Below are 20,418 nucleotides of genomic sequence, written 5' to 3' on the forward strand. Positions count from 1 at the left end.
CTCGGGGAAATTAACGCGGTCATAACAGAGACTCACAGATGAAGTGAGTAAAGGCTAACATTTGGAAAATAGATGATATCATGGAGCACAAAGACGACATCTGAGAAATGGGTACTTGGAAGTCAATGCCTTTGTTAAGCATTTAATTTCTTGAATATAGAAATCTTGGTATAGAGGCTCTTGAATCAGAATTATTCTTAGAAATATCACTTCAGAAGCAAACAGTAATCTGACAGCGATATTCTAGCAGTAAGAAGAGTAGCATTTTCTGTAGCAAAGTGGTCGGTAGCTGCAGCAGCCACAGCCATAGCCAGAACTGTATCCACAGCCATAGCGGGAGCCATAGCCACAGCCGTAGCCACAGCCATAGCGGGAGCCATAGCCACAGCCACCATAGTAGTTGCAACACATAGTGTCTAGAGGTGAAGTTTCAGTTGAGGTGGAGGAAGGACGAGGCTGAAGTCTGCATGTCACCTGCTCATCCAGGGCCTTTATATACTGTCAGAAAGGGGTGCAGCACACTTAACACAGCAATTTTCATTTTTACAAAGCTCATCATACTAAGGACAACAATATTTCCAGGTGGTTATGTTCAAGATTTGGTCTAGCCAATCAAGACTGTTGTAAGAAAATGGATGTACCCACACATTGAACAAGTATGTGTTGTGGAATGTCATCAAAACGTAATTTAAATTCTCTCCTCAGAGGGCATGAACCTTCCTGCACTTCCAGGTACACAGACTTGGGTGGTGGGAGAGGGCCCAGGATCTCAGATCTCAGCATCAGCAGGAAAACACAGTCCTGGAGGTGAGAGGCAAACAGCAGGGGCCTATGGTGAGGCACTCAGGTTACACCTGCAAGAACGTAGATGGAGCTCGTGCAGAATGGTCACAGCAGCTGTGGCAGAAACAGGAGATGGTTGAGGCCAAGAAGACTTGAAATGGTGCAGAAGAGGAGTCTGATGTAATATACCAAAATAAAAGCAACCATGATTTTCTCCAGTGCAATATAACCTTCTCCATCTAAGCTTTCATGGACCAGAACTTTTTGGTATGTCACTCTGTTTGAAATATCTTGCCTTTGTTACCTCATCAAATTTTCACCTGCTAATAATGTCCTGGAAACCTTGGTGGCCTAGTGGTTAAGAGCTATGGCTGCTAACTCAAAGGTCAGCAATTCCAATTCACAAGGTGCTCCTCGAAAACTCTAAAAGACAGTTTTTCTCTGTCCTATAGGGTCACTATGAGTTGGAATCAACTCAACAGCAATGGGATTTTTTTGTTTTGTTTTGTTTTGTTTTGTTATTTCGTTGATAATGTCCCAAGGATCCTTTCAAAACTCATCTCAGGCTGCAGCCCCCATCAGAAGCTTTCTGGGACGTCCACAGTGAGCATCAGGTGTCATTCCTGTGCTCTTCCACAGATCACGTCCACAGTGAGCATCAGGTGTCATCCCTGTGCTCTTCCATAGATCACATCCACAATGAGCATCAGGTGTCATTCCTGTGCTCGTACATAGATCCCTGTGCATAACTCAGGTGTTATATGAACATGTTATAGGGAATATTTTATTTTAATTATCTGCTTCTTTTAGTTAATTGTGTGGTCCTTTAAGCCAATAATTGTCTTTATTTTCTGAGAATGTAATGAACTGGGTACCATTGAATGAGATTCTCTGAAATTTCTTCCACCTGGAAAAATGATTTTTTTTATTTTTATTTGGGTGATATTCTAAAAAAAATAATTAAAATTATAATAAAAATGAAAAATATTTATATTCTTTATATTTATTACTTCACTTGGTTTTTAAAAAAATGACATAAAGTCAGAAGTTATGACAGTTATTATCATTCACGATGCAGATGAGGAAACAGGGGCCAACAGTGCTCCAGTAACTTGCTCAAGGATAGCCAGATGGTTAGTGGTAAAGTTGAATTTGTTCAGCTGCTAAAAAAAACTTTGCCTTCCAGTCGACCCATAGTGGCCCTATAGGACAAAGCAGAACAGTCCCATAGAGTTTCCAAACAGCTCCAGGTGGATTCAAACTACTGATCTTTTGGTCAGCAGCCATAGCTCTTAACCACTATGCCACCATGGTTCAAGTGCTACTATAACATAAAAGCCAGGGGAGGCCCTAGGAATCATTTTTTACTTCAGTTTTCCAAAAGTAAAATACTCATTTCATCTGACTAAAATTGCCAATATTTTGGGACATCTGCCTTACACTTCCTTCATCTGTATTTTCTTTCAATGTGACCATCACAGTCCTAACCCCCTCATGGTGGAAATATCCAGCAGACAACTCTAACCACCTCTCAGATCTGTTCTATAACTCTCTTTAAGTATGTCACAGTGTTGTAGGAACTTCTCTCGTCACTCCACTGCATTCTCTATCTAACGAGAGTGCAATCTTCTCAGCGCCCTGCAAGTTACACGTAGATATTGTAGTCTTTGAAGAGAAATGATGGTAGCAGTTCTAAGCATCTTAGATTTTAGTCTGTATTGGAAAAAAAGCACCTTTGATCAGCAACTTCTGGGTTAAAGTAAAACCTCAGATTTTAGGTCTGCCTTCTAATTATGACTGTCTAACTTTTACAATACTTATCACTAAAATACATTCAACAAGAGCTCCATTCTTGTTGAATGAAACCCTATTGATTTGCACATAGGATGCCATGGTTGGGGACTAATTAACAACAACAACTTGGTGTAAACACTGCAGCCTGACCAGTTTCAGGTTACCAATGGCTTAAGAACTAAAAATTCTGTACCATCTTCCAGAACTTTAATAATATAGCATGAAAAGCATATAGAATTTTAAATTTTCTAGTAGTCACATTTTTAACAAGAAGAAAATAGTGAAATTAATTTCAGTAGCCTATGTTATTAAATATAATGTATTCCAAAATGTATTTTTCAATTATTAGATGTATTTTTCATTCTTTTTTTGTGTGTGTGCTAAGTCTTTGAAGTCCAATGTGTACTTCACACTTATAGGACACATCATGGAGCCATTTCAGTTACTCGATAGCCTTATCAGGCTATGGTTACCATATTGGATCGTGCAACTCTACAGGACTTGAGAATTCTTCTTTTGTTTTGGCTACTGATTATAATATTTCTTATAAGTTTACTACTCTAGCAATAAGTTGTCAACTTCTTTGTTTCTTTCCCTGCTTTCTTCTGTCAAGACTTCTATTTTCCCTCACGTGAAATTGACCAATTCCAATTCTTCCATTACAGCTCTACTCATATATCATTCCTCTTTAGAAGCCATTTCTGACCCTCATCTAACTTTCTCTTTCCACACTCTGATTGATTTAGGTTTTCTCCTTGACTTCTTCCTTGATAGCTCCATAGCACCTGTATGTATACCCACTATACTAAGACAGTATGATTTAGTACTTTATGTCCAAGAGAAATTTTTAATTCCTAGAAGAAGCAACTATGTGTTTTATCTCTCTGACCCCAGTGCCAACCGCATCACTAGCTAGCACATGGATTTTGAGGTTTGTTAAATGACTAAAAGAATGAATGTCCGATTTTACAACTTAGAACCTCTACAATGCACAATTTCTTATCGAAGAAAAAGATTTTATGTTATCTCATAAAGAGGCTTTCAAACTAAAATTGTTTCCCGACTATGTATATTTTAGAATTTACTTTCTTAAATGGTGGCTGAAAATACTTCCTAATGTAAAGGGTCTTCACTATCTTCTAACACCATTATTGTATGTGAAGACAAATCTTCATTTTTCCCAACCTCCACCAGTCTCGTGGCACACACACATACACACACACACAAATTTTCTCTAATTTTATTATCCCTGCCTCTGCTAATATTCCCAGTTTCTTATTTCGAGCAAGCTGAAATACTTCAAAATTTTCTTAGACTAAGGCAGTCATGTTTCAAATTCCGAAGACATGTTCTTGTTAGCTTGTGAAGATGCTTTCCTGGATGCATAAATTAACTCTTTACATTCCTAATAATGATATCCTTCCTTTTTCAGAATGCTTTCAACAACAAGGAACATCATGAAGCAATGAATTAGATTTTCAAAGATTTAAATTATTGGAATATCCTTCTACTGTATTTGAGTCTAACCTCGGAGTTACCAGAGCACAGTCAGTCCTCTGATTCTCTTTTACAAATTTTCGCCAAAAGCAAAGACTGTTTTTTCTTGAAAGAATCCCTGATTCTTCATCATTTGGCTTAAATTAGATCGTGGGCATAACCTCACTGTAGCACTGAATTTGATGTCAGAGCTATCTTTCTTAGAGTCTACATCTTCGTGGGGTCTCCTAGCTCCAGGGACCTTGGATTTTGTCATGCAGAAAACCCAGTGGATAGCTACATCGGAATTTTAAACCATTGTCATACCTGCCCCAATCCAAAGAGACCCCTCGCAGGCCCTGGGCCTTGACCTTTTCCAACCTAGAAATGTGGCACCGCCTTATTGTACCTAAAACATAATTAGCTCTTACTACTAATAATCTTTCTACTTTTCCATTGCTACCACCATATTTTTATTTTCAGATCTGATCTCAACTGTCACGACTTCAGAATACCTCCCTAACTTATGTTTCTAATTCTTCAACCCTTATTCTTCTCCCCTTAAAAAGTGTTTTGTACTTTCCAAAGCAATGATTTCTATCTAATTTATCATAATTAGTTTTTACCTTATTTATTTATTTATTTTGATCTCCACTTCTGGAATGTAAACACTCTGAGAGCAGGTACCTTGTAGTAATTCTTTTCCTACAGTGTCCTCAGTGTCTCTGATGGTGCCTATTCAAAATATTAAAAAATTATTTATTGAGTAAGAGAATTAAATCAATTTGCTCAAAATATGTGAACAAATATCTCTGCATGTTCATCAAATTCAGATGGTATGATCAATGTATCTCTTCTAACTTACCCTTTCTTTAGGATTTTGCTTCCTATGCTTAACAACCAAGCCTGATTCTAGTTTCTCAATAATCCTGGACTATGCCTTCAATTCCATTACTCTTCAAAATATGCTGACCCCATTTTCTGTCTTTGGGATTTTTGTCATAACCTCTTGAATAGGTTTCATACCCTCTAATTCCATCCTAGACCCCAGTGCTATTTACAGGGCACAGTTCTGAAATACTGTGTGATGTGTGCTTAGGTGCATATGTGCCTGAAGACGTGGGATATCAGAAATAGGTGGAGCAGACATTATTCAGGATGCAGGTATAATAAGAGATACTTAGATCAATGAAGAACCTCAGGTTCAGCCAACATATTGTTAGTCCAGTTTTCAAAAGAGGCCGTAATATCTCAAGGAAGGAGTAATTCACATGCAACTACACAGAGATTTGCTGGAAACAAAGAGGCACTTTTATTGAGAGTAAGTGATTTCCTCAGCTATAGGGGAAACCAACACCAACATAACAGAGAATAAGAGATTAAAAGAGTGCAGGCTAACATTTGGAAAATAGTCATATGATATCATGGAGCCTCTGGACACAAAAATGCAAATCAAAGGAACAGGTACTTGGAGATCAACGCCTTTGTCAAGCATGTATTTTCTTAAATATGGAAATCTTGGTATAGAGGCCGTTGAGTCAGAATTATTCTTAGAAGTGTCATTTCAGAAGCAAATGGTGCTCAGATAGTGATGTTCTAGCAGCAAGAAGAATACCATGTTCTGTAGCAAACTGGCCGGTAACCACAGTAGCCATAGCCATAGTGGGAGCCATAGCCACAGCCGTAGCGGGAGCCATAGCCACAGCCATAGCCGGAGCCATAGCCACAGCCATAGCGGGAGCCATAGCCACAGCCATAGCCGGAGCCATAGCCACAGCCATAGCGGGAGCCATAGCCACAGCCATATCCACAGCCATAGGCAGAGCCGTATCCACAGCCGTACCCAGAGCCATATCCACAGCCATATCCACAGCCATAGGCAGAGCCGTATCCACAGCCGTACCCAGAGCCATATCCACAGCCGTACCCAGAGCCGTATCCACAGCCATAGCCAGAGCCAGAGCCATAGCCACAGGAGTTGCCGTAGTAGTTGCAGCACATGTTGTCTAGAGGAGAGAACTCAGGTAAGTTGGAAGAAGTCCTTCCTGAAATGTGCATGTCTTCTGCTTCCCTGGGACCTTTATATACCATCAGGAATTGACAGAACATTCCGTTCATTCCATGACTTAGACAACAAGTATTTAGATAACTCTGATGAGCCAGTCACTGTTGACAATCAACAATGGTTTGCTTAAAATGAACCCATCATTTTGGAGACTCCAGTTTTGTTTAGAGAGCAACATTTTAATTTACTCTGTCAAGGAACTGTCTCAATCAAATCATATGCCTGAGAGTATAACTAATATCCATTTCCAAAACCTCTTATCATTAAATGTATATTTTATACATCAGGTTTTGGAGAGATGTAGGATAATCTTACACCTTTTTCTCTTTCCTTTTTCCTAAAATGTCTACATCTGCCTACATCAAAAACCAGACCAAACCCTTTGCCATATCCCTCAAATCGACTCCTGGAGTTCTAATACTGCATTTACTTAAAAGAATAGAACCACAAATCTATTATCTTCATCCCCTCTTCCAACCAAAATATATTAAATTTTCACTTAACCTTCCCACAACCCCATGATCTTTCTATATTGGGTTTTTACCATCTCCACAAAGAGTTTTAAAGAGGTGATACCTACTTAAGCCCTTTTGTTGGTTGCTTTGTTTGTTGGTTACTTTGCTAGGCATTCCTTGAACCAACCAGCTGAATTCCACAGCCACTGACTAAGCACAAACTATAGACAGGGTCCTATCCCTGAGACTGGAAGTTTGTAAAGATAAATCACACATGACTCTTGTCTCAGGATCAAGCACCTGCACAAGTCAAGGGATTTTCCCAAAAGAAGGGGATCTAGTGTTCCTCTGAGAGCCACCCCACCTTTTTACTGCCTCTACTTTAGGGCTCTTGTTCTGTCCACACTACAAGACAAACAGAAACGAAGGAGCTGTTGGCATATCTGTATCAGTGGCTCTCAGCCAGCAGTTATTTTCCCCTTTTGAAGACAGCTGGAAATGTCTGGAGACATTTTCTATTGTCAAGACTTGGTGGGGGCAGAGGAGACTACTGGCATCTAGTAGGTAGAGACCAGGGATGCTGCTAAACATCCTACAACACACAGAATAGTTCCCAACGACAAAAAATTATCTGGTCCAAAATGTCAATAACACCAAAGTCTAGAAATTCTGATGTATATCTATGCATTTATAAATAAGCTTCTCTACCTATAGGTGTCCAAATCCAAACATATCCTTTCTTCTCACTGTATTTTCAATACCCAACTTTCCCACTGCCAAACTTATAAATAAGCTTCTATACCTGTTGATGTTGTTGTTAAGTGCCGTTGAGTCAGTTCTGATTCATAGCAAACCTATGCACAACAGAACAAAACACTGCCCATTCCTGAGCCATCCTCACAATCGTTGCTATGTTTGAGCCCATTGTTGCAGCCACCATGTCAATCCATCTCGTTGAGGGTCTTCCTCTTTTTTGTTGACCCTCTACTCTACTAATGTCCTTCTTCAGGGACTGGTCCTTCCTGACAACATGCCCAAAGTATGTGAGATGAAGTCTTATCATCCTTGCTTCTAAGGAACATTCTGGCTGTACTTCTTCCGAGACAGATTTGTTCGTTCTTCCGGCAGCCCATGGTATATGTGATATTCTTTACCAACATCGTAATTCAAAGGCATCTATTCTTCAGTCTTCCTTATTCATTGTCCTGCTTTCACGAGGGTATGACGTGATTGAAAATACCCACCTTGTTCTATATCTATAGGTGTCCAAATGCAAACATACTATTTCTTCTCTATTCTCAAGACCCAACTTTCCCACCACCAAACACAAAGACCAAAAAAAAAAAAAAAATCCCTTATCATGCTTATCTAGGTTTTATTTAAACTGCTGTTTTCAAAATCAGCCAGGCTTTAAACTTTAAAATTATTTTTTACAAAAACAACCATGAATTCCAAGTTGGAAGGGAGTATAAACTCAGCGAGATCATTCCTCCTACTAGATACTTGAATTTCGGCAACAAAGGAAAAAGTGGCAATCCAATACTTTATTAAATGCCCTCAAAGGAGATTTTTCACAAAGCTGCCAATTTCATTTTCAGAGAACTTTTATTGTTAAACAGTTTTCTTTCAGTTGAGAATTTTTTTCTATTTTTTCTGATATTGATCATTGGTCTCACCTAATCACTCTGCTACTTTTTATCCCTAACAGTAAACAGAAAAGAAATAAATCCCCATCCCAATTTTTCATTTCCTTTGGTTTCTTTCCTTTTCTATCATTCCTGAAATTCAAAGCTATATGCCATTTCCACTACCAACACCCATTTCAGGGTGCAAGATCCCTGGATTATCAAACTGGCCTTCTATCTAGATTGTATTCTTTCTAATAGCTTCCCTTCTGATGTCTGGATATGGATCCGTCAAAGCAGAAACAATCTCTATTCTGTGCACCCCGAATAACCAGGTTTGAGTACAGTGTCTGATGCATAATTTCCACTCAGTCAGTATTTCTCTCGTAAGAAATAGATTAAGTCAAATACATGTTTAGATATGGGCTTGCCACTTGTAAGCTATAAGATACGTTATCTGGACAACAGCTTCCTCTAGAAGCGTCCTCACAAATATGTTTATGTAAGTGTTTTTCATAAGTTACATGTCACTTCAGTGCTTTGGGGCAGAAATGGTACTAAATAAATGCTATTCCCTTCCTTCCATTTTCCTCAAACCATAGTGTTGAATTCTCATAGAAGAATAACTTTTTCAAATATCCGTATTTATTTATAGTGAAATGCTGATTTCGCCAGAGCTTACTGTGGTAACTTTGCAGTTTAAGGGAGATTATTTTATGGTATCCATATAAATGCTGTAATTATAAATATTTTCTGATGAAGAAGCAAAAACCCTCAGAAAATAAATTACTCTCCCCGTGGCCTTTGTACTCCTTGGCTGAGCTGTTTTGTATAGTGATTTATTACTTTAAAAACGTCAAACATTGTGTCAGTGTGTATGGTATCACGTGCCTTTTCAAGCTCAGCAATTGCAGGATGACTTATGTTGAATCTATAAAGCATTTAACTTGGGGAAGCATTTAAGTTCTTATGAAAAAAGTGGACGCTGTATCTGAAGTGTCAGAAGAGCCAAAAGATCAACACCTAGTAGAAAAATATTTTATTTTTAGGACTATGACTATTCTGATAGCTTGATTAAGTACCATCTTAATGTAAGCGATTTTAGTCAAGACCAAACATTTATTAAACAGTAAACCCTCAATATCCATGTGAATTATATTCTAGGGAGCCCCATCATTTGGATGTACATAAATTTCACCAGTTTGAAGTGCAGGTTTTTTTTTGTTGTTGTTTTTGTTTTTTTCCTTGCTTCCAAGTCCAAAAATCTTCTGGTCGAAACTCTTTAAACAATAAATTTCATTTAACAAGACCGTCTATATTACAGTTGGTAAAGCCTCTCCCACATATGATCTCAGTTCATTCTCACAACCTGAAAAACCCCTTAACATTCTTGTTTCTGTCAGTGTCAACATCATTTTCTCTGCTGGTCAGGCTCAACACTTCCAAGTTATCCTTGATGTTCAGCCCACAAAACTTCAGGACCAGGATGTACAGCAGGTCACCACTTATCCCGGAGTTCTCACTGTGGTGACCTGGCCTGTCTTGGCTCTAGCTGAGCAGCTTCCATCACATGCTTTCCCATAGAGTAGCCAATTTGGCTCTCATGGCTATAATTTTTAGAAAGTGTTACATTTATAGCTTTTTCACCCTGTAGTTATTACCTATTGATTCCAATGTGGAACACAAGAAGCAAACCCAATCCTTCTGCCACATAATAAGCCTTTAAATATGTTTTGATAAGCCATGTCACTCCTTTCCCTGCAATTCTAGATAGTATAAGGATGTGTTCCACTAAATTTCTCTTCCTTGACAATCTCTTCTTTCTTTCTCCCTCTTCACGTCCGGGATTTGGAGATTGAACCTCCATGCTGTGCTAAGAGGCCATTACTTATTTTCCTTTAAGTAGTGGATATCTTTCCTGATCTCTCCTAGGCCCCTGACTCTTCCTCTTCCAACCCTTCTATAAGAGTTTACCAGTTTTATTTTCCATAAACACAGTTCTGAATTCTGTGCATGTATATAGATATATGAGTATCATTTTATATGTGAGTTTTCACTAAATACCAGAAGAATGAACAAGTCTGTCTTGGAAGAAGTACAGCCAGGTTGCTCCTTGGAAGTGAGGATGGGGAGACTTCGTCTCACATACTTTGGACATGTTATCAGGAGGGACCAGTCCCTGGAGAAGGACATCGTGCATGGTAAAGTACAGGGTCAGTGAAGAAGTGGAAGCCCCTCGACAAGGTGGATTGATACAGTGGCAGCAACAATGGGCTCAAACATAGCAACGATTGTGAGGAAGGCACAAGACCAGGCAGTGTTTCATTCTGTTGTGCATAGGGTCACTATGCCTCAGAACCAATTTGATGGCACATAACAACAATCACTGAAGAGTAAATTATTGAAGAAAAATATCTGGGGAAAAATGTTCAGAAAAACCAATGAAGTCACAGGGAGCTACAAAGAGGGAAGTCACAAAGCCTGTAGTTATTAACAATTATGATTTAACAGAAGAGCGACACAGGCTTGCTAGACTCAAAGAAGAAACGTTTTATTGGGAAACTGATTTGCCCCAAATAGAACTCCAATGCTCACGGCCAGAGCCACAGCATAGAAAGAAACCAGAGATCTAAGGATTAAGTTTCAGAAAGCAATATGATCTTCCTTCTTCCATTGACATCAAACCCCACCTACGGCAAAAACAGTTACTCATTGCCGTTGAGGCTATTCCGACTCATAGAAACCCTTTAGGAGAGAGTAGAACTTCCCCATAGGGTTCCAAGGAGCAGCTGATGGATTAGAAAAGTCCACCTTTGGTTGGCAGCTGAGCTCTTAACCACTGCGCCATCAGGGCTTAGAAAACAGTTACAGGGGATTTTCAAAAAGATTCTTAGCTGGAAACGGCTATTCTCCTGGAATATAATTAGGTCTTGTCACTTCAGCACCAAAGGATAGCACCTCCTGTAACAAAAGGCACGGGAGCCAAAGCAACCGTAGCAAAGCCATAGTCACAGCCATAGCTTGACCTATAACCGCAGCCCCATCCAGATCCAGGGCACACCCCAGACCTCAGGACAGCCTGCACCCACAGCCACAGCCACACCCAGAGCTGTATTCACAGCCTCCACAGGAGTCTCCATAGTGGTAGCCGCCCTGCTGTTAGGAGGGAAAGTGGCAGAGAGGGAGTCTACAAGCCTGAGTGTTCTCTGTGGCTCTCAGACCTTTGCACGAAGGGGGCAGAAAATCTGCCCGCCGAGTCAGGTTAAAATTCATTTAAAATGAGCCCATTTTACTAGACACTCCAAATTTGTTAGGAAGTCTCCATTTAATTTGCTGTCAGACAGGGTTTATCTCTAAGAACAAGCCTGGAATTACACTGGTTTCTTTTCTATCACCCCGTTTTACTAAAAATACCTTTCCTGTAGCACATGACCTTACATAGACCAAAATGAGTTTTGTCCTTTAATTAAATCCAGTGGCCTTGAAATTGTGCTGTGTCTGTGTGTTTGTGTGTCTGTGTGTGTCTGTGTGTGATCCCTGTTGAGCAAGACTAGTATTATTATTCTCATTTTATAGAAAAAAGGTACCAAGATTTAAAAAAATTAAATATTAAGTGACTTGACCAAAATCACAAAACTGTATAATAGAGCTATTGCTTAGTCTTTTGACTCCAAATTCAATATTCTTTAAGTCTGACTTCAAAAGAAAGGAAGAGTCCAATAAATCAATCAGCTTCCACCATGCGTGGCCCCACTTCCCACCACCTCCCCACCTCCCTAGAAAAAGTTATCAGTTACCTGCTCTCCCACCCAGCAACTGTTGCCAACTTGTGCCCCCAGTGGAAGCCTGGACACAGGTGTGAGGAGGGTCAGAAACCAGCACCTGTGAGTGTCTAAAGGAATCGGAATCGACTCGACAGCAATGGGTGAGGGAGTTGACATTAAATAGCAAACAAAAGGCACCGTGATAATATCTAGAGAGATCATGGGGAAACATTCCTACCTTTTGAAAACGGGGCTCCACATTTTCATTTTGCCCTGGACTATGGAAATTAGGTAGCCTGAAGCACAGACACCATTGGGAGAATATAAGTAAAACGAATATATGTTCTCAGGCCTTCAGGATTCCATCAAAATTTTAGGAATTAGTCCTTACCCCTCCTACCTACCCAGGGCTCATTCTACCTCATGGCTTCCCTTCATAGCCCAACTTCTTCAGAGAGTAGGCTGTGCTTGCAGGGTAGGCTTCCTATTACCCCTTCACTTCTCAGTTCCCTGCAATTTGCATCCCGTTACACCATGCCTCTAAAAAGAAAACCCCATTGCCGTCCAGTGGATTCTGGCCAAAGCTGCTCTCAAAAGTCACCAAGGATGGCCTCACTGCTCAGTAACTAAACAAATCCTAGCATCGTTTAACCTCTCTGAGGCATCTAACAACATGAACCTTGACTTCCTTATTGAATTTTAACTCCTGTACCTCACAATTACCCCTCAAAATACATACACTCCCCCAAAATACAACTTAATCAAATACCTACATTTGCCAATAATGACTCTACTCATCTTGTCACAATATATTCTTAAATTGCCCTTTATTAAAGTTTAGTTATTCTATTACAAACATGTCTTAATGTTATGATAAGAATAAAACAAATGAACATTAGTGTGCGATTTTCTGTTTGCATTCCTGCTTTCAGAATTGGATTGGAATTGCTGGCTCACATGGTAGTTCTATGTTTAAGTTTCTGAGGAATTTTCAAACTGTTTTCGACAGCAGCTGTACTGTTTTGCATTCCCATCAGTAATGGGGTAAAGTTTCTCCAGGTTCTTGCCAACACTTGCTCTTTACATTTTTTTTTAATTATAAACACCCTGTTGTTGTTGTTAGGTGCCGTCAAGTTCGTTCCGACTCGTAGTGACCCTATTACGTACAACAGAATGAAACACTCCCAGGTCCGGGGCCATCCTCACAATTGTTGTTATGCTTGAACCCATTGTTGCAGTCACTGTGTCAATCCATCTCGTTGAATGTCTTCCCCTTTTTCTCTGGTCCTACATTTTAGCCATCCTAGTGGAGCTGAAAATCTAATGAATGTGAAGTGGTATCTCATTGTGGTTTGAATTTGCATCCTCCCTAAAGACTAATGATGCTGAGCATCTTTTCATGTGCTTTTTGGCTGTTTGTATATCTTCTTTGTTGAAATGTCTAGTCAAGTCCTCTGCTTACTTTTTAATTGGGTTGTTTGTCTTTTTGGTGAAATAATTTGGAGACAGATAGTGGTGAAGTTTGCACAATATGATAAGCGTAATCAATGTCACTGAACTGGCAAATATTTTGAATTGGCAAATATTTTGTTATATATATTTTACCACAATAAAACAATTTTGTAAAAGAGTAAAACAAATAAGGCCAAGTCCTCAGGTAGTAAATTAATACTTCTTGGTTTTATTACATGATGCCTGGAGAATTTTGTCCGATAATTTATCACCAGAAATAAATGCTCAATTGTATGTCACTATGCTTAGCATCATGGCAGCACAGTCTAGACTTCATTAACTTTGGTATGCATAGGTGATGCCTGCTAAATGCCTCTGACCTAAGAACAAGGACATTATTATATACACATGATGAGAAGACTTGTGTTTCCAACTCTGGGATCAAAAGCAGACATATCTCAAATGGAAAACATGTTTATGTTTGTGAATGTGACTGTTGTGATGACATCAAGCAATTATCATGTGGAAACAGGTGACTTCAGTAAAAAACAGTATTTTATGGGCTAGGAAACCCTCACCATTAATGTGTACTAGTTTATAGAGTTTCTGTGAATAAGCACATCAAGAGCTACAATACTAACAGAAAATGCATTCTTTTCCTCATGGTAACTCACTGGTGAATGCCATTAATGCTAAGTCAAGAAATTATTGAGTCTTTTCTGTCCCACAAAGAAAAAATATTCAACAGAAAAAAATCTGTATGGTGCTTAATATATTACAAAGTAACTTCAAAATAAATAAATGAACTTGATTCCATTAAAATATTGTGAGAGTCAGCCGAGTTATTTTAATCCCAGTTTCACAGAGGGAATAAAAAGGAAACTGAAGGAGGATGGGTTTTTCCCAGAGTCTTCCAGCTTATAAGTGGCTACACTACATTCCAGCCTTCATATTCAGAGCTCATTCTACTTGTCAGGACTCCGAGATATGACTTACCATGCCAAGAAGAAAACTAGTTCCCAAGAAAACCCATTCCGTGTGAAATAGTTCCAACTGTTAAAGAAATCCTCACCTGCCCCAGAATCTCTCATCATTCAACAATCTAGGGTTCCCAAGATATTAAGGTCCTTGGATAAAATGGCCTTATCTATACTGGGATCTTCCGAGAGTCACTTTCATGAGTCACTTTCACAAGCCTGAGACTCCTCTTCTGATCGGGCTCTTCCAGTGGAGGTCAGACCTCAGTAAGGTTGTGCCTTATTGAGTCCACTCCCAAGGAATATCATTTCTGTTTTTTGGGCTATAATATAGTTTCCCCATTCATCCTTCAACTGTGAACATGAGTATTTTGGAACTTACCACCCTCCATCATCTTTGATTTTTCATGCTTTTCTTTTGATTTTTTCCCAAAACACCCTGTAAGAAACTGTTAGAGCAATTATCTCATTGGCATCATAAGTTTCCAGTGGGGTGCTGATAAGTAGGCTCTCAGGACAAAGATTAAATACTCCCATCTTGACCAGCTTCTAAGTACCAAAGGATGTCACCGAGTATGGAATTGGAAAAGATTCCCACAATCAGCTCTCACAAGCCAATGCAAGCTGGCTCCAGTGCACCACTGCTGCAGAGGCATTCGGGTGTACTACTTAAAAACATGGACTCTGACTTCAAATCCTGGCTCAGCCACTTACTAGTTCTAAGGACTTGGGCAATTCCCTTAACTTTTACGTGTCTTTGTTTCCTCATCTATAAAAATGAAGATAATGACAGTTGTTAGTGGCTGTAGAGTCAATTCCAACTCATGGCAATCCCACGTATAACAGAACAAAACATTGGCCAGTCTTGCACCATTTTCACAATCATTAGTATGTTTGAATGCATTGTTGCAGCCATCTTCTCACTCCATCTCATTGAGGGTCTCTTCACTTCTTTAGTCCTCCACTATACCAAACACGATGCCCTTCTCCAGCAATCAGTTCCTCCTAATGACACATCCAAAGTAAGTGAGAGAAAGTCTCAGACAATATTTTGTGATCCATAGGGTTTCCATTGGCTAACTTTTGGAAGTAGATCTCCAGGCCTATCTTCCTAGTCTGCTTAGTCTGGAAGCCCCATTGAAATCTGCCCATTATGGATGTCCCTGCTTATATTTGAAATACTAGCGGTATAGCTTCTAGGATCATAGCAACATGCAAGCCATCACAGTGAGACAAACTGACAGACAGGGGTGGATGTGATAGTGTCTATCTCTTAAGGTTGTTAAAAGAATTAAGTGACTTAACACTAGTAACATGATTAGAATAATGCCTATCACATGTTTTTGTTAGGTGCCGTAGAGTTTGTTCCAACTCATGGTGACCCTATGAATGACAGAACAAAACACACCTGGTACTGTGCCATCCTCACAACCGCTGCTATGCTTGAGCCCATTGTTGCAGCCACTGTGTCGATATGTTTGCAGCTGTTTCTTCTCACTTTAAGTTGTGCCACATCAGCAAATAAGGGTCCCAAAAGCTTGACTCCATCCATGTCATTAAGGTTGACTCCACTTGAGGAGGCAGCTCTTCCCCAGTCATCTTTTGAGTACCTTCCAACCTGAAGGGTTCATCTTCCAGCACTATATCAGACAGTGTTCTGCTGCTATTTGTAAGGTTTTCACTGGCTAATTCTTTTCAAAAGTAGACTGCCAGGTACTTCTTCCTAGTCTTAGTGTGGAAGCTCCACTGAAACCTGTCCACCATGGGTGACCCTGCTGGTATTTGAATAGCAACGTCATAGCTTCCAGCATCTCAGGAAACACAAGCCCCCATGGCACGACAAACGGACAGACAAGTGGGGGTATCACATAGTAAATGCTATTTAAGACAGACAGACAGATAGATGGATATATAGAATTATTTTCGTGTTATCTTTTCCGTACACCAGAGTGTAAAGTCCTTGGCTTCTAGAACTTCATTATACCACTATATCCACATCACCTAGTAAAGTCTGATGTTTGGTGAACGAATGTTTGTAGTTCAACATTTACAGTTTTGACCTATTAAAAGTGCGTTTTTGTCTTTCCTCAGATCATCAAAGCACACACGTATATACATTTTATCTGTCCCCACTCTGGATTTCAAATTTATTAAACGCTAGAGGATATCTCTCCACACTGTAGTTAATCCTATTAAATAGCTCCTCCATTACAGAAACTTGTACAAAATCTTATTTTTCTGTCTCTATGTCATCATTCTTCTCAACCCTCCATATTTCAAAATCTTTTTGCCCATGTAATCCCAGAATATCAGAGTAAGAAGAGACTTCAGAGAGCAGTCAGTTTGATATGTCCCTGTCCCGGGTGCTAGAATTTCATCCACAATGTGCCTGGGATTTGGTAACTCCGAGCATGCTTTCATACCTTCAGAGATAGGGCAGCCCAGGAGACTGCCAACTCACTTTTTAAACCAGTTACTGTGAAGTTGATTCTCATCCATGGTGAAGCCATGTATGTCAGAGTAGATCTGAGCTCCACAGGGTTTTCAATGACTGATTTTTCATAAGTAGATTGTCAGGCCTTTCTTTCAAGGCACTTCCAATCTTTTGATTTGTAGCTGAGCATGGTAACATTTTGCACCACCCAGGGACTTGAATTCACTTTTTAGGTGGAACTAATTATTAGAGGAATTCCATACGTTGAGAAGTCTGACCCTTTGAATTCCCATTCATTCATTCCAATTATGGTCTTTTGAATTAGACAAAACAAATAAAATAGTTATTTAATATTCTTCAAATATACAATGACAAAGAGAACATTTCCTGCTTCAAATCTTACCATGTTAAATACTGTGAAGCTTATTCTTTCTAAGTGAAGCATGTCGTCCTTAAAACTTTACATTTTGGTGCTCAAAACAGGGAATCATTGAAGTCATTATGAAAAAGATTACAATAGTCAAAAAGAGGGACTAGATACAGGAGGCATAGAACTGCCATATGGAGAGAAAAACAAGGTGATATAGGACAATACAAGTTAGGTTTTTACTTAGAAAAATAATGGCAAATATTAAGGCAACCACAGAGGCCTAACAATTCCATAACTTAAAATAAAAACCAAGAAAAACATAACGACTCAGCAAACATAAATTCGACTACTATGAAAATGAGGAACACAATTTACAAAGAAAAAGTCTCAGCACAAAAAAGTAAGTGGAAAAATGAAATTGTCAACAACACACACAAAAAGGCATCAAAATGAAAGCACTAAACACATTCTTATCTATAATCACACTGAATGTAAATGAACTAAATGCACCAATAAAGAGACAGAGAGTCTCAGACTGGATAAAGAAACACGATCAGTCTATATGCTGCCTACAAGAGACGCACCTTAGACTTAGAGACACAAACAACTTAAAACTCAAAGGATGGAAAAAAATATATCAAGCAAAGAACAATTAAAAAAGAGCAGGAGTAGCAATATCAATTTCTGACAAAATAGACTTCAAAGTTAAATCCACCACAAAGGATAAAGAAGGAAACTACATAACGATTAAAGGGACAATTGGCCAGGACGATATAACATATTAACTATTTATGCACCCAATGACAGGGCTGCAAGATACATAAAACAAACTTTAACAGAATTGAAAAGTGAGATAGACACCTCCACAATTATAGTAGGAGACTTCAACACACCACTTTCAGAGAAGGATAGGACTTCCAGTAAGAAGCTCAATAGAGACACAGAAGACCTAATTGCTACAATCAATCAACTTGACCTCGTAGACCTATACAGAACACTCCACCCAACAGCTGCAAAATATACTTTTTTTTCTAGTGCACATGGAACATTCTCTAGAATAGATCACATATTAGGTCATAAAACAAACCTTTGCAGAGTCCAAAACATCGAAATATTACAAAGCATCTTCTCAGACCACAAGGCCATAAAAGCAGAAATCAATAACAGAAAAATCAGGGAAAAGAAATCAAATACTTGGAAACTGACCAACACCCTGCTCAAAAAAGACTGGGTTATAGAAGACATTAAGGAGGGAATAAAGAAATTCATAGAATGCAATGAGAATGAAAACACTTCCTATTAAAACCTCTGGGACACAGCAAAAGCAGTGCTCAGAGGTCAATTTATATCGATAAATGCACACATACAAAAAGAAGAAAGAGCAAAAATCAGAGAACTGTCCCTACAACTTGAACAAATAGAAAGTGAGCAACAAAAGAATCCATCAGGCACCAGAAGAAAACAAATAATAAGAATTAGAGCTGAACTAAATGAAATAGAGAACAGAAAAACAGTTGAAAGAATTAACAAAGCCAAAAGCTGGTTCTTTGAAAAAATTAACAAAATTGATAAACCATTGGCCAGACTGACTAAAGAAATACAGGAAAGGAAACAACCTGAATAAGAGATGAGATGGGCCATATCACAACAGACCCAATTGAAATTAAAAGAATCATACCAGATTATTCTGAAAAATTGTGCTCTAAAAAATTTGCAAACCTAGAAGAAATGGATGAATTCCTAGAAAAACACTACCTACCTAAACTAACACATTCAGAAGTAGAACAACTAAATAGACCCATAACAAAAAAAGAGATTGAAACGATAATCAAAAAACTCCCAACAAAAAAAAGCCCTGGCCCGGACGGCTTCACTGCAGAGTTCTACTAAATTTTCAGAGAAGAGTTAACACCACTACTACTAAAGCTATTTCAAAGCATAGAAAATGATGGAATACTACCTAACTCATTCTATGAAGCCACCATATCCCTGATACCAAAACCAGGTAAAGACACCACAAAAAAAGAAAATTACAGACCTATATCCCTCATGAACATAGATGCAAAAATCCTTAACAAAATTCTAGCCAATAGACTTCAACAACATATCAAAAAAATAATCCACCATGACCAAGTGGGATTTATACCAGGTATGCAAGGCTGGTTTAATATTAGAAAAATCATTAATGTAATCCACCATATAAATAAAACAAAAGATAAAAACCTCATGATCTTATCAATTGATGCAGAAAAGGCATTTGACAAAGTCCAACACCCATTTATGATAAAAACTCTCAGCAAAATAGGAATAGAAGGAAAATCCCACAGCATAATAAAGGGCATCTATACAAAGCCAACAGCCAACATCACTCTAAATGGAGAGAGCCTGAAAGCATTTCCCTTGAGAACAGGAACCAGACAAGGATGCCCTTTATCACCGCTCTTATTCAACATTGTGCTAGAGGTCCTAGCCAGAGCAATTAGGCTGGACAAAGAAATAAAGGGCATCCAGATTGGCAAGGAGGAAGTAAAATTATCTCTATTTGCAGATGACATGATCTTATACACAGAAAACCCTAAGGAATCCTCCAGAAAACTACTGAAACTAATAGAAGAGTTTGCCAGAGTCTCAGGTTATAAGATAAACACACAAAAATCACTTGGATTCCTCTACATCAACAAAAAGAACATCGAAGAGGAAATCACCAAATCAATACCATTCACAGTAGCCCCCAAGAAGATAAAATACTTAGGAATAAATCTTACCAAACATGTAAAAGACCTATACAAAGAAAACTCCAAAGTACTACTGCAAGAAACTAAAAAGGACCTACTTAAGTGGAAAAACATACCTTGCTCATGGATAGGAAGACTTAACATAGTAAAAATGTCTATTCTACCAAAAGCCATCTATACATACAATGCACTTCCGATCCAAATTCCAATGATGTTTTTTAATGTGATGGAGAAACAAATCACCAACTTCATATAGAAGGCAAAGAAGCCCCGGATAAGTAAAGCATTACTGAAAAAGAAGAAGAAAGTGGGAGGCCTCATTCGACCTGATTTTAGAACCTATTACACAGCCACAGTAGTCAAAACAGCCTGGTACTGGTACAACAACAGGCACATAGACCAATGGAATAGAATTGAGAAAAAAAAATAATAATAAGCCAGATATAAATCCATCCACATTTGAGCAGCTGATATTTGACAAAGGCCCA

General features: G+C 38.8%; 2 protein-coding genes across 2 annotated transcripts; both read right to left on the bottom strand.

The window, feature by feature from the left end:
• Nucleotides 1–243: 243 nt before the first annotated feature.
• LOC111750677 (keratin-associated protein 6-2) lies at nt 244–411 on the bottom strand. The gene has a single exon (XM_023548180.2). The coding sequence runs from the start codon at nt 409–411 to the stop codon at nt 244–246; it is 168 nt and encodes a 55-aa protein (XP_023403948.2).
• Nucleotides 412–5,544: 5,133 nt separating this feature from the next.
• Nucleotides 5,545–6,622, bottom strand: LOC100670990 (keratin-associated protein 21-1-like). The gene has a single exon (XM_023548179.2). The coding sequence runs from the start codon at nt 6,169–6,171 to the stop codon at nt 5,650–5,652; it is 522 nt and encodes a 173-aa protein (XP_023403947.2). The 5' UTR covers nt 6,172–6,622; the 3' UTR covers nt 5,545–5,649.
• Between the last annotated feature and the right edge of the window lie 13,796 nt (nt 6,623–20,418).

This window comes from Loxodonta africana, chromosome 20 (assembly GCF_030014295.1).
Source record: "Loxodonta africana isolate mLoxAfr1 chromosome 20, mLoxAfr1.hap2, whole genome shotgun sequence".
Classification (NCBI taxonomy): Eukaryota; Metazoa; Chordata; class Mammalia; order Proboscidea; family Elephantidae; genus Loxodonta; species Loxodonta africana.